Here is a 12,587-nt window from a genome sequence, read left to right on the forward strand (position 1 = left end):
AACCTGAGCTGAAACCAAGAGTCGGACACTTAACCAACTGAGCAACCCAGGCACCCCTCTAGGATTTTCATTTAGTTATCAGTGTGCTTGGTCATTTTTTATAATCACATGCTTTTTTCACTTCTCAAAGCTTTTTAAATTTCTGCCAACATCTTAAACGCACTTCCTTTCTGTTGTGTGCTAACAAGTCCAATATCTGAAATCTTGGTAGATCGAAATATGGTGTCTAACTCTGTCTCTGCTGCTGCTTATTCTTGGTACTTGGTTTACTTGTATATTTTGTGATTTTTTTTTTTTTTTTTTACTGTCAACTTAACTATCTCAGACTTTATTTCTGGGAATTCTTTGGGGGTGAAAATAGGTCCTTTCAAGGATGACTTATATTTGATTCTGAAGATGCTAGAAGTACAGGCCTGGGATCACTCTAAGTTCTAGACATGTGAGTTTTTGACCACTCAGATTAAATAAAGTTGGGTTGCAAACTCACATGAGGGCTTGATTATTGTTAAACATTATCAGAGAAATTGCCCTCATCCTACTCAGCCTCAGCACTAAGTTTTGAAACAAGCAGTCTTCCCTATAGTGGGCAAAGAGGGAGTATTCTTTGTTGATCCTTAGATTGTTTAGCCTTTTGGGGTTCCAGACTTATGTGGGGGTGGTGTCCTGTCAGATGCTATACCTCAGATGAGCCCTAGACTTTCTGGTATTTCTTTGGCACTGGGATGCTTTGGCTAAAGCCAAAATTTATACGGTTCACCAAATGCCCTTAAGGAGAAAGCTGCCTTCAATGCACTATGACTTCTCTGGGTTCCCCCTTTTCACTTGAGTCCTTGATTTCTAAGTGTTCCTTACTAAGTTTCCAGTTACTGATGTGATTAACAGTATTTTTAAAAGTATCTTCTTAAGCATTTTAGTTTTTTTTATTCTTTTTTTCTACTGAGAGTCTCCCTGGTAACCTAGACCACCTAATTACTGGAAACAGAAGTCCCCTAGCTGGACTATTTCCCATGGACAAATACATTTAAATCTTGCCTCAGTCTACATGTGACAGCCCTCACCAGACTGCCGTGCCAGGGAGTAAGGGGTAAAAACTATGCATGTTCTGATCCTAAACCAGTAATAAAAGCCTGAAGAATTTTCACACAGTTTTAGGTGACACCGGGGAAGTACTTCTAGAACAGTAATATGAGCATATCTGTGAACCGTTTCCCCGGTGAAACCACCATAACTGGTGAAAATTATAAAAGTCAACCACTTAAAATCTCTAGACATTGTCCTAAAAACATACACAAATGGAGAGACATTCTGGCAAATGTTCTGGCAAAGGAATAAAGGTAATGATTACCTTTGATTTTCATAAGTTACGTTTAACTGTTAAAATTGTTATAGTAGTATATAAAAGAATAGAAATAGTATACATTCCCTTCAGAGTAGTGGAGGGGAAAATGGAATGTGAAAAGAGTAGTAATAGTCCTAAAGGAAGGCAAGAAGAAGAAAAATTATAGGCAGGACATATAGCACAAATTTTACGTTTCTACTAAAAGACTGTTAAATTGTTAGGCTATAGTTTTTAAAACCTGTGTATATGTTGATTCTGAGAGAGAGAGGTGAAATACAAACAGACAAAAAAGCAAAATAATAGCAAAAGAGACACCATTCAAATAACCAAAAAATCTGGTGCCTTATTTTTTTTTTAAAACATCATACAGAACAGATTTCAAGGTAAAAGTAGAAATAAGAAGATCACCACGAAAAGTTTATTGTACCAGAAGATAGAATAATTTACAAACATCTATGCAAGTAGCAACATAGCTTCAAGGCGTATTCCAAAAAATTTCCATATTTACCTGGAGAAACTGGTATTAACATAGTGGAAGATTTTCACATGCTTCTCTCAGTAATGGACAGCTCAGGCAGACAAAAAAAAAAAAAAATAGGACTTAAATGTAAACATTAAAATTTTATTAAGAGCATATTATGAATAATTTTGTGCCAATATAAATCTGATAACTTAAATATACAAGCTCCTAGAAAGCGCTGACTTAATAAAACTGGGTAGAGAAGAAAAAAGTTGAACAATCCTATTTATTAAAGAAACATAATCTATATTTTAAAATCATCCCATGAAGAAATACAAAGTCCATATCATTTTTACTGGCATATTCTCCCAAACATTTAAGTTACAGGTAATTTCGAACTTACATAATTTCTTCCAGAAAATGCAAAAATAAAGGCACTGAGTCAGTTTATGAGGTTAGCAAAAGTTAATTAGCAAAACTAAAGACAGCACAAGAAGAGAAAATAAATGCCCATCTTATCCATGTACACAGGTGAAAAAATCCTGAAGATATTATCACATAATGAAGCCAAGGAACCATTGTTCTTTTTGTGAGGTGTAATAATGGTTTTGTGATTTTAAAGACAACATCCACAATTTTTAGAGTTGCATACTGAAGTATATAGAGGTGAGATGACATAAGATGTGAATTTATGCCTTAAAATAAGAGTAAGTTGCTTCTTAAATATTCTAGAATGTGGACCCGAGTTTACAGGAGTTTGTCATGTTATTGTCTCTTGTGTGTGTATTTGAAAAGTTTCCTAATACAAAAGGACGAAAAACACTGGATTATATATAATTTTCTTTTAAAAAGAGAAAGAAAGCACATACACATTATGAGGTGTCGAAAGCTAATGCCATGTGTGGACAGAAATGTGACAAGGTGGGGAATTCATTTTTTAGGCATTTGATCTGACCTCACCCAGAAGGGATCCCAAGCAAGGTGCATTTCAAGCAATGCTCGGTATGTGGCTTCTGAAGGCAGAACAAGGATGAGCTCCAGCTGAGCAGGAACATTCCAGAAGGATGGATAAAGTTCCTGGCCATCCTCGATTTCACAGCTAGAAATGGACCAGATGCTTCTTTTAGCACTGGTTAGAGTTCAGTTTAGCTTTTACCTTCCGTCACCAGGATAAAGGGAAGTGATGTACATGGAAAAAGTCAGCAGAGTGTAAAGCTATACAACTGTATACAAATGTAAGATACTTGAAATATTATTTACAGAAGCCATTGTAAGTGTAAAAGGGATAGGGAGTGCAGTTGCTCTGGAGAACAGTCTGGCAGTTCCTCAAAACGTTAAGCATAAATTTATCATATGACCCCGCAATCCCACTCCTGGGTGTGTGTGTGTGTATATATATATACATACATACATACATACATATACACTCAAGAGAAATGAAAACATATGGCTACAGGAAAGCTGTATACAGATGTTCAGAGCATCATTATTCATACTAGCCCAAAAGTCAACATGATCAAAATGTCCCCAACTGATGGATGGACAAACAGAATATAATGTTTCCGTACAGCGGAGTATTTATTACTCGGCAGTTAGAGAGGGATGAAGTACTGACTCGTGCCACGTGGATGGACCTTGAGAACATTTTGCTAAGTGAAGGAAAGCAGTCACAAAAGATCACAATTCATATGATTCCAGTTATATGAAATACCCAGGCGAAGCAAACCCATAGAGACCAGAAGTAGAGGGGTGGGTGCCAGTGGGGGGCGGGTGTTGTGGAGAGGGGAGAAAGGGGAATGCGTGCTAATGGGGATGGGTTTGTTTGGGGTAAGAAAAATATTCTGTTAGATGGTGGTGCTGGCTGTGTAACTCTGCAGATAGACTAAAACCCACTGAATTGTACACTTTAAAGGGATAAATTTTACGGTATGTGAATGACATCCCAATAAACCTGTTACCTAAAAGGCGGGGTGGGGGGAGGGGTAGTTAAGAGAGAGTTTGGAACAGAATGGTTTTATCTCGTACCCCTTCTCACTTTGTTACCACCACCACCTGGGCCCTGAAGTCTTTAGTCAAATTCAGGAAGATGGAGGATTTCTTTTTTTCAAAATTTCGTTGAGAAAAGAAAATGCTGAGTCTGAAGCAGAAACCGAGAAAGCCAAGAACTGCCTCCCCCCCCCCCCCCCCGCCCCGGCCCGGGTGCTGGTCCCTGGTGAACCTGGATAAGGCCCCAGCCTGGAGGGAAGTGGCTCCGGGGTCCTGGTGCCTGAGCGGCCCCCACTCCGTCCGCTGCGGGAAGACGAGTACTTTCCGGGGCCGGTTGGCTTTCACTCATCTGGTGCTTTCTCTCCCCGTCTTCCTGTCATGTTTTCTGTTTCAGTGGCTGCTTCAACCCCCAACTCCACTGCTGGTGCAGCCATGAATTCTCTGACCTCCCTTGGGACGCTGCAAGGACTGGCGGGAGCCACTGTTGGGCTGAATAATATTAACGCACTAGCAGGTACCCTAAACAGTGAGTATTTGCTGCTCTGGTGGACAGCCTCCCCCCAAATTCTCCCCCAGTAACGACCTGCAAAGGAGAGGGAACAGGGAGAGCTACAGCTGGGGATGGAGGAGCACATGCCGTGCTAGGCAAATGCTGTCTACGCTCACTTTGCCTCCAAGACCACCCAACCCCACCACCCCCAGTCTCTTCTAATATGCAGAATGTGCATCCATCCCTAGGTTCCTGTGGCGCACGGATAGCTACAGGTTTCACACGGGGGTGGTTTGGGTTTGGTCGGGGTCTCTTCTTCTGAGAGGCAGTGTGTTTTAATAGAAAAATGGGACTAGAAGTCAGGACGCATGGGTCCAGTTCCCAACCTGCAAAAATCCTGAGCAAATGCTGGCCCGCCCACCTCAGGCTTCAGAGTCCCATTTGAAAATGGAAAGTTCTGGATTAGATGATCTTCCGGGTATCCTCTTGCTCTAAAGATTCATGACATATATAGAGAAGGAAAAACGAGGCCTTGGAAAAAAGGAAATAGAGCGGAGTGCAGAGCCCCACCGGCCACGGTACGGGGTCTGTAAGCACCCACAGACAGGACTCCCCCCGCCCCCCCCAAGCACCTTCATCTCTGAAGAGGCGCATGTTACCTTGGCAGGCTAAGGCAGAGTTGGGCAGCCGGCTTACAGAATCCTTTCAGCCTGAAACCTAGGGACTCACTGAGGAACTCCAGGTTCTGTCCTACACAGCTTGCCGATTTCTGCCATTTTGGATCTTTGGCTGGAGGGGGGGTTTGGGGGGGTTGGAGATAGTCCCCAGACAGAGAATAAGTCCTATTTTAGCCTTGTGCTTGGCACTGGCCTCTACACTGGGGGAAAGTGATCCTCCGCCCACAGAGGGGGACACCTCATTTGCCTTTCCCTCAGTTCAGTTCTGAGTCGAGAGTAGCCCAACCCAGGAGAGCCCGAAGAGATTCTGATTTGGGGGCCCAGTCATGCAGCCCGGGCAACCCAACGCCTGCCCACTTTCAGCTTTCAGAAAGGGGTCCTTGGCAAGTTGGTTTCAGCCATGATCCAAGAAGTGAACAGTCTTTAAGGGATGATCAGATGATACAATTTTTTTAAAGCAAAAAAATCCCAATCGTTCTATACTTTAAAATCTCAAAAAGAATGCCTTGTAGTTTGATAAAAAGGAATCTAGAACTTATCAAGTTTTCAAGTTTTATTAAACACTTTTATTCAGATGCTCTGGGAAAAATGAAAATTGGGACTGAGTTTTACTGTAGGCCAAAAAGAAAAGAAAAAGATTATTCCTTCCAGATAGGATAGTCTTGATTAGCAAACAGTACACGAAGTGGTAACCATGTGACAACGGAATGTTTTATTCCAGTAAAACTGCCTCCAGCTCCCCACTTCCCAGCGGCCCAGGAGGAGCCCTCATTGCCTTGACTCCTGTTTCTGACCTTGTTCTGCAGACGCTCCAACCCACTTCCTTCCCCTCGGTTGCAGACAAGTGTGTTTGCACACATCCCTTCATGCTGCTTCTCTTGCCCCAGGACCTAGTTCCCCTAAAACAAGGACTTTGATTTGATCGCCTGCCTGTCCTGTCCTTGGTCTGCAAAGTAACAGGCCAGTGGGAATGGCTGTCCTCCTCAGCACGTGCTCATGACTGCTTGTGTGCTGTCCTCCCGTCTGTGTGGTCCTGTCTCTCTCCATCCCAGTCTCGTGCTTTGCTGGTGTTTTCCCATCAGTGCCATGAGGGACTAGAGAGGGGCTCTGTTGAAAGGCCAAGAAACTAGGACTAGTCCTTGTGTGGGCTCTGTGTCACAAATTTTGCTTCTGGCAAGGACAACAGGCTTAAATTGTTTTGTTTTCTAAATTTTTTGCAATTGGGGCACAACAAGTATGGATAGTTGACGGGGAATTGAGAAGGTGTGTCGTTTCAAACAGCCCCTACCAGACGGTGTGAACCAGGAAAATGTTTAATTGCTCATTTACAAAAATCACAAACAAAACTACATTCCTTCTGATTTGGTAAATGTTACTACCACAGAGCTATTTAACAATCCCAACACTGGCTTGGAGCTGGTATTTGTTCCTTTTCTCAAATACTAAGAGGAAACTGAAATACGTAGAGTGTCCTCTTTCAGACCACCCCGCCTGAATGTGATCATGCTGCCTATCCTACTGAATAACTCTCAAAGAAGGTACTCAAGAGACGTTACCGGAATAGAGGCAGCTTCTAAAATAGTTGGCCACAGCTTCCATATCACTGCTGTTTCCTACCTTACTCCATCCCAGGAACAATGACTTGCTACTGAAAGAATTCTCCAGTTGTCCAAAGAGAGCCATCTCTTTCCCATGGACAAAGGAGCCAGGAAGAATGTAGGTAGATGGAATCCAGTTAATTCCCAATTAACTCATCTTTGTAAAAATGTTACCCTCTTCACTGCCACAGGGCCCCTCTCCTCCCAAAATAAAGTTTTGGTTAGAAGACAAGTAGCTGAATTAAACTGCTCAAATTTGATAGCCCTTTTCTTCCCTTATACATTCATGAATGGAGGGGCTTAAAAAAAGTAGAGTAGAAGCCTAAAGCTAAAAGCAAAAGTTGCCAAGATCAGAGGTAAGGAATGTGGGTGGTGATTGACTAACAGAGCTTTCAGTTTTGGATTATTTGAGTGTTCTCAAGACATGTTTTGTACATAAGATGTGTTTTGTACATCTGAACTAAAACAAAATATTTTTGCAGATATATCCACCCAAGAGTCTGTATCTGACTTTATGTAGGTGTTTTAACGTAGGTCAAGTGACACTTTTTTCCTTGTTCAGATCACACCGTTCTTCCAAATGGCTTACCATATAGTGCTTAAAATTAGGATTTGTCAGAATATAACCAAGCACAAGTGCCTGGTGAATAGTGTTTATGGAAATACAGTTGACCCTTGAACAACATAGGTTTGAACTGTGCGGGCTCACTGATATGCATATTTTTTTTTCAGTTAATACAGTAGAGTACTACAAATGTATTTTCCTTATGATTCAGTAGTCAGGATATGTACTGACTGTCCACAGACCGTGTGCAAAGATCCTCCCTTGTTGAGATTGGCCACATCTGTCATTTTGTTCCTTGTCCAAACAGCATGCATGGGAATTTAGATTTAATGGGATGAAATGATTGATCCATTTGGCTTTTTTAAAGAAAATTCCCATTCTTCTAAGGTGAGACATTTATTCAACTTAACTTTCTTCAAACCTCTGTAAACACTGTCCAAAGTTTGTGCATGTAATCAGATACCAGCAGCTGAATTGACAAGTGTTATCTTTGATAGTCTTTCAAATTCCGCCAGGTAATCAATTACCTATTCTACCTTGGCTTTGGCAAACACATCCCCCAGAACCTCCAGGATAGTTTGGTTTTTAATATTCTCAGTGCACTTGCCAGAATTTGTACCCTTATTTTTTGCTCAAAAGGATGGTTATACCATGGAGGAGGAAAGGCCCAGGCTGGAGAGCCCTTACCAGTCCCCTCTTCCGCATCGGCACCCGTTGGTGCCTCCAATACCGTTTCCGTCCTCGCCTCAGGCAGGTCAAGCCAGCTACAACTACCTCCCGCACGCATGGCATCACTTGAAGTAAACAGAGCCCTTCAGAAAGCAGATTTGCCCTGAGATGTAGTCCAAAAACACGGCCAAGGACCGTGAAGTGTAGGCAGGAACAGAGTGACGATGTGCTGGAATGTCACTTGGTAGGGCTGCAGGCCTCACAATGACTCTAGTCCTAAAACCCATCCCGTCTTTCAGGAGCACTGAAGTTCATTCTGCTTCTGTGTTTCAAGAGGAAAAAAAAAAAAAAATGGCAAAAAGGTGGAAAGAAGAAAATTCACCTGACCTGGATGATTGAAAAAGAAAAGGGAGACATGTACCAGAGAGGGAGGGAGTCCAGGGCCGCAGTGAGCCCTGCAGTGAAACACCCGCCGTGTGTCCGGCCTCTGGGGAAGCTACGACGCACAGGGAGGCACACTGGCTGCGAACCGCCGGGCCCTTAGCCGACAAGGCACCAGAGACACAGGGCTCTACTGTTCTGGTGACAGCAGCAGAGCTCCGAGCAGCCCCGTTCGCCACGATGCACACCTAGACTCTCCCGCCTCGGGGTAGAAGTAGAGTGGCAAGTCACCCCTCACTCTCCTGCTAGAATTCCTTCCCACCCAGGGATCCGGCTTTCTAGAGGGCTGAGCCCCACGGCGTGATCGTCTGTGTCCCTAGCACCTAGTCGCAGCCTGACGGAAATGAAACAAACAGCACTGAACTGTGCCCAGCTCCTCCGGAGTTATTTTACACCCTCCTCTCACCTTCTAGAAAAGAACCATTGCTGTTTCTTTGCATTCACACAAATATTGGGAGGTGAGGATAAAATAAGACCGAAAGGAGAAAAGCGAAGTTACTCCCCAGCCTTCAGCAGCCCTACGAATACCAGGGACGGAGGAGGAGAGAGGCCTGAGTCGGGTAAATGGGATCAGCTGCTGTCTGAGGGACTGTTTAATTAGGAGGACACACTAGTTCCAAGCTCTTTAACAGCATTTATTTGACCAAAAAAAATTAGAGCATAGAATGCTTCTCAGTAAGAAACTTAAAGCAGAGTCCACAGGACCTCTGCTGGCCGGCACCTTCTTAGCTTCGTTTGTATTTGCTAGATCCACCCGCAAGGATTTCCTTTTTCAGGAGGCTTATCATTCCATTCTTCTGTCCTTCAGAGGCTCCTCACCCCCACCCCCACCCCCCGTGCGGTGTCTGTACTGAGGAGACTGTACTTGGTGACTTCACCCTGCCCCCACTTCTGTCCCCTCAAGCCCCCCTGGAAGAATACCAGACTTGAGGCACTATGCATTTCCTCTGCTGTTAAGCCATGGTCTAATTCATATCTTGTGTGTAGTCCTTTTCACCTAAGAGATGAGATGAAGTTGTCAGAGTAACCGAGGCATGCTGAGAGTACGTAGAACATTCCCCACCTGCTCCATCTTCTGTGGATGGCACGCAAGAACACTGGTGGGTGTTGACGTGATTCTGGTATTGGATTCCTCTGTATCATTTCTTAAGCATCTTTATCTGGTCCTCTGTCCTCATTAGACTTCTTGCCAGTTTGTTTTTCAGTTAGTCATCTTTGCTATTTTAATAGCCCTAATCAATAGTCCTAATCCATTCAAGAGTTTCATTAATGTTTTCAGTAAGTTCTTCCCAGAAAACAGATCTCTTTTTTTAAATGTTTTAATCATAAAGGCAACTAAAGCCTATTATGATGTCACCTCTTCCATTTCCTGAGTTCATACGAAAGTTAGCACTCTATAAAGTGTTGCTTGTTTTGACTCAGTACTCGGGGAAAATGTGGCACAGTCAGCAACCATAACAGAGCAAAAGAACAGCCAGGATACAAAAAAAACTCACGCGCTGGCCAGCATCCAGTTCCCATCCGTGAATAGCCAAGATCCAGCTTACAGACACGGGTATCACTTCAGTTAACGGGAAAACACGACATGGAGCGCTTTCAGGGGTGCACGCTCCCGTGACCCGGATTCATATTTGCGTGTGTGTCTGTCTGCTGCTTAAGTTGGCCCCATTCTGTTTGGAGCCTTTCCCACTGAGTCAGCAGCCTCAGTCCTCTACAGTTAGATTAAGGGTCCCCATTTTTTCCTGTGCTTTCATTCTTAATCAGCTAGACGAGTCTTCCTAAGGGCCTGTCCCTGACGACATCCCTGAGCTGTTTCAGGGGGCCGCACACAGGTTCCCTGGGGACAGAGCTGGCCTCCGGGACCATCTCATCAGCCCGCTGACGGAGACAAGTTTTATCCCTTTCTCCGCAAACCCTTGAGCCATCCCATGGCTCCTCAGAGCGCCCAGGAAATGGATTTAAGTGCACAGCTGTTACAAGCCCGTCACTCACGTTTTCTTACATGCTTCTGGGCTCTACGAAGGAAAAGGCTCTCATTTCAAAACGATACCAGTACTTGCCAGTAGCACCGTGCATGGAATTGCGATGTCCTGTCTCACTTCATGCCTCCGTGAAGTCTGCTCACTGGCCTTAGGGAGTGACGGCATCATTGCTCAGGGGGTTTCGTGGGTTTTGTTGTATGTTCCCCATTGTGACAACGTGTTGCCTCGTAGTTGTGTGTTCACTTCCATGTCGGGTTCATCGGTGTGCTAGCTGCATGCACTTGCTGTTACTTGTGTCAAATGATTCTCTAACTTCCTTTGGAAAGCACTAATGAAAAGTGCTATTTCTCTTCTCTATTGTTGGGTTTTTTGTAAAGTTGCTCAAATGCTCTCAGGTATGGCGGCTCTGAATGGAGGACTTGGCGCCACGGGCTTGACGAATGGCACGGCGGGCACCATGGACGCCCTCACGCAGGCCTACTCAGGGATTCAGCAGTACGCGGCCGCGGCACTGCCCACGCTGTACAGCCAGAGCTTGCTGCAGCAGCAGAGCGCCGCGGGCAGCCAGAAGGAAGGTAGGTGCTTGCCCGGGGCCCCGACGGCGAGGCGCCCGTACAGCCAGCCTCCGAGAAACTCGACGGAGCTAGTGTCCTGGGAGAAAGCCATTATTTTATTTCTGCCCTTCATGGGGTGGGGGTTGTTTTTTTCCTTTAAAAAACCTAACAGGACTAAGCCATTGGTTTGAGTCTTCTCTCCTGTCCTCCTCAGGCTTGTACTTCTTTTATCTTGTAATTTTTCATCCGTCTTTTAATTTACCTCCTCAGACGTATTTCTCACCCACTGCGTGCTTCTACGCAGTTACCTAGTAGTTGCTGCCCTCAGAAACCTGGCAGGAACCCGCTCTCCCAAGTCAGCAGGGGCCGTCTACTACACATTAACTGCTCCCTAGTGGAAGGGGTCAGTCGATGGTCTTCCCAGGCATGTCCCAGGTATCTGGGCGTCCCCACGCCCTGTGGCTGGCTAGCTGGCCTCTTCGTAGGCAAAAGTTTCCAGGGTAAGGATAAAACGCACCATCAGGATCGGCTGGGTCTGTGTTGCATTGGGGGTCTTCTGAGGAAGTAAGTACGTGATTGATGGTCTTGCTTCTCTGCCAATGAGGCAAAGTGAGTCTCAGGAAATGAATGCTAAGAATAAATTCAAGCTAATTCTAAAACAGTTAATGAACCAGTCCAAAGAGGGAGAGCTTGTCTTTTCCTTTCTTCCTTTTGGTCTCTTCTCCTTAGTAGAAATTGCTTTCAAGCAAACTCTGCACCATGATGATATTTATTCTCTTTCACACCTGTTGGAGTATGGCATAAGAGGCTAGAATAGGGAAGTATTGCTGAGGAAGTTTGTACAAATCTCTTTCCCTTCTTTATCCTCACCCCACATTTCCAAACTGTTCTTGTCTGAGTATTTTAAATATGGTGTTCTATAAGAATAGAATGTTTTAAAGTTGGTAACTTTAAAAGGGACACAGCTTTAAAGATACTCTTGTAGAACAAAGGTTTGTTTCCATTTATAAGTAAGAGATCATTAAAAATGAGATATATGAAAATCTAAATTCTTCATTATTTCAACTATCTCTTTATTCTTAGCTGTGACTGTTAGTGTAGATTTTTAAAAACCTGCACCACCGTTCAGGCAACTGTATTTCCCGAGGCATGTGGAGACCCTACGTCATAAATACCCTGCTTTCCCAAAGAAGGGCCTGCACTGAGGTCCCTTGTCTGGGGTCGGACTACCATGGTGTCTGTGGTAGGAGGGGTCTGTGAGATAATGATGTTCTTAGGCCAAAACATAAAAGCCGGTTCCCTGCAGGATTCTTAAAGAATCCTGGCCACTGCTCCACTGCCCAGCAGAGCCTTAGAGCAAGCGACGTGACGGATGTCACCGAGAATCACCAGTCACCAGTGGACTCGCCATGTACTGGTGCAAGGATAGAGTGTGGGCCCTGAAACAACTGTTCTCTGCTGCTTTACCGCAGCTCACTGCCCCACATCTCCATGCCTTGCCTTTTTGGGATTGCCTGTGCAGTAGCTAACCGTCTGGGATTAATGTGAATAATGGCTGCCAACCTGGGATCATTGACATTTAGGTATTGGGGCTACCAGTAGCATGGTTTAGTTTTGATTTTTTTGGTGGTGGTGGTGGTGTTTTTTGGTTTGTTTAGCGTTTTTAATCATCTCCCACCTTCTCATACCTCTCTTCTGATCACCTTCTTTTCACCCAATTGATGTGTGCTCAAGAAATTTAAACCATCTTAATATTAGTTTAACCACAACATAATTTTCAAAGCAGGTTATACTTGGAAGGAAAAAAAAAAAATGAATTCCACAAC

General features: G+C 44.2%; 1 protein-coding gene across 14 annotated transcripts in view; it reads left to right on the plus strand.

Moving 5' to 3' along the window:
- Window positions 1-12,587, plus strand: part of CELF2 (CUGBP Elav-like family member 2) — an 806,829-nt gene that overhangs the window by 782,794 nt on the left and 11,448 nt on the right. For 9 of the 14 annotated variants that reach the window (XM_036112685.2, XM_036112678.2, XM_036112681.2 and 6 more), the window contains 2 exons: window positions 4,180-4,299; window positions 10,585-10,782. In XM_036112685.2, coding sequence (XP_035968578.1) covers window positions 4,180-4,299; window positions 10,585-10,782 — 318 coding nt within the window. Of the gene's footprint in view, window positions 1-4,179; window positions 4,312-10,584; window positions 10,783-12,587 lie in introns of all 14 variants that reach the window. The other 5 variants (XM_036112684.2, XM_036112677.2, XM_036112680.2 and 2 more) reach the window with 2 other exon arrangements.

This window comes from Halichoerus grypus, chromosome 6 (genome assembly GCF_964656455.1).
Source record: "Halichoerus grypus chromosome 6, mHalGry1.hap1.1, whole genome shotgun sequence".
Lineage (NCBI taxonomy): Eukaryota > Metazoa > Chordata > Mammalia > Carnivora > Phocidae > Halichoerus > Halichoerus grypus.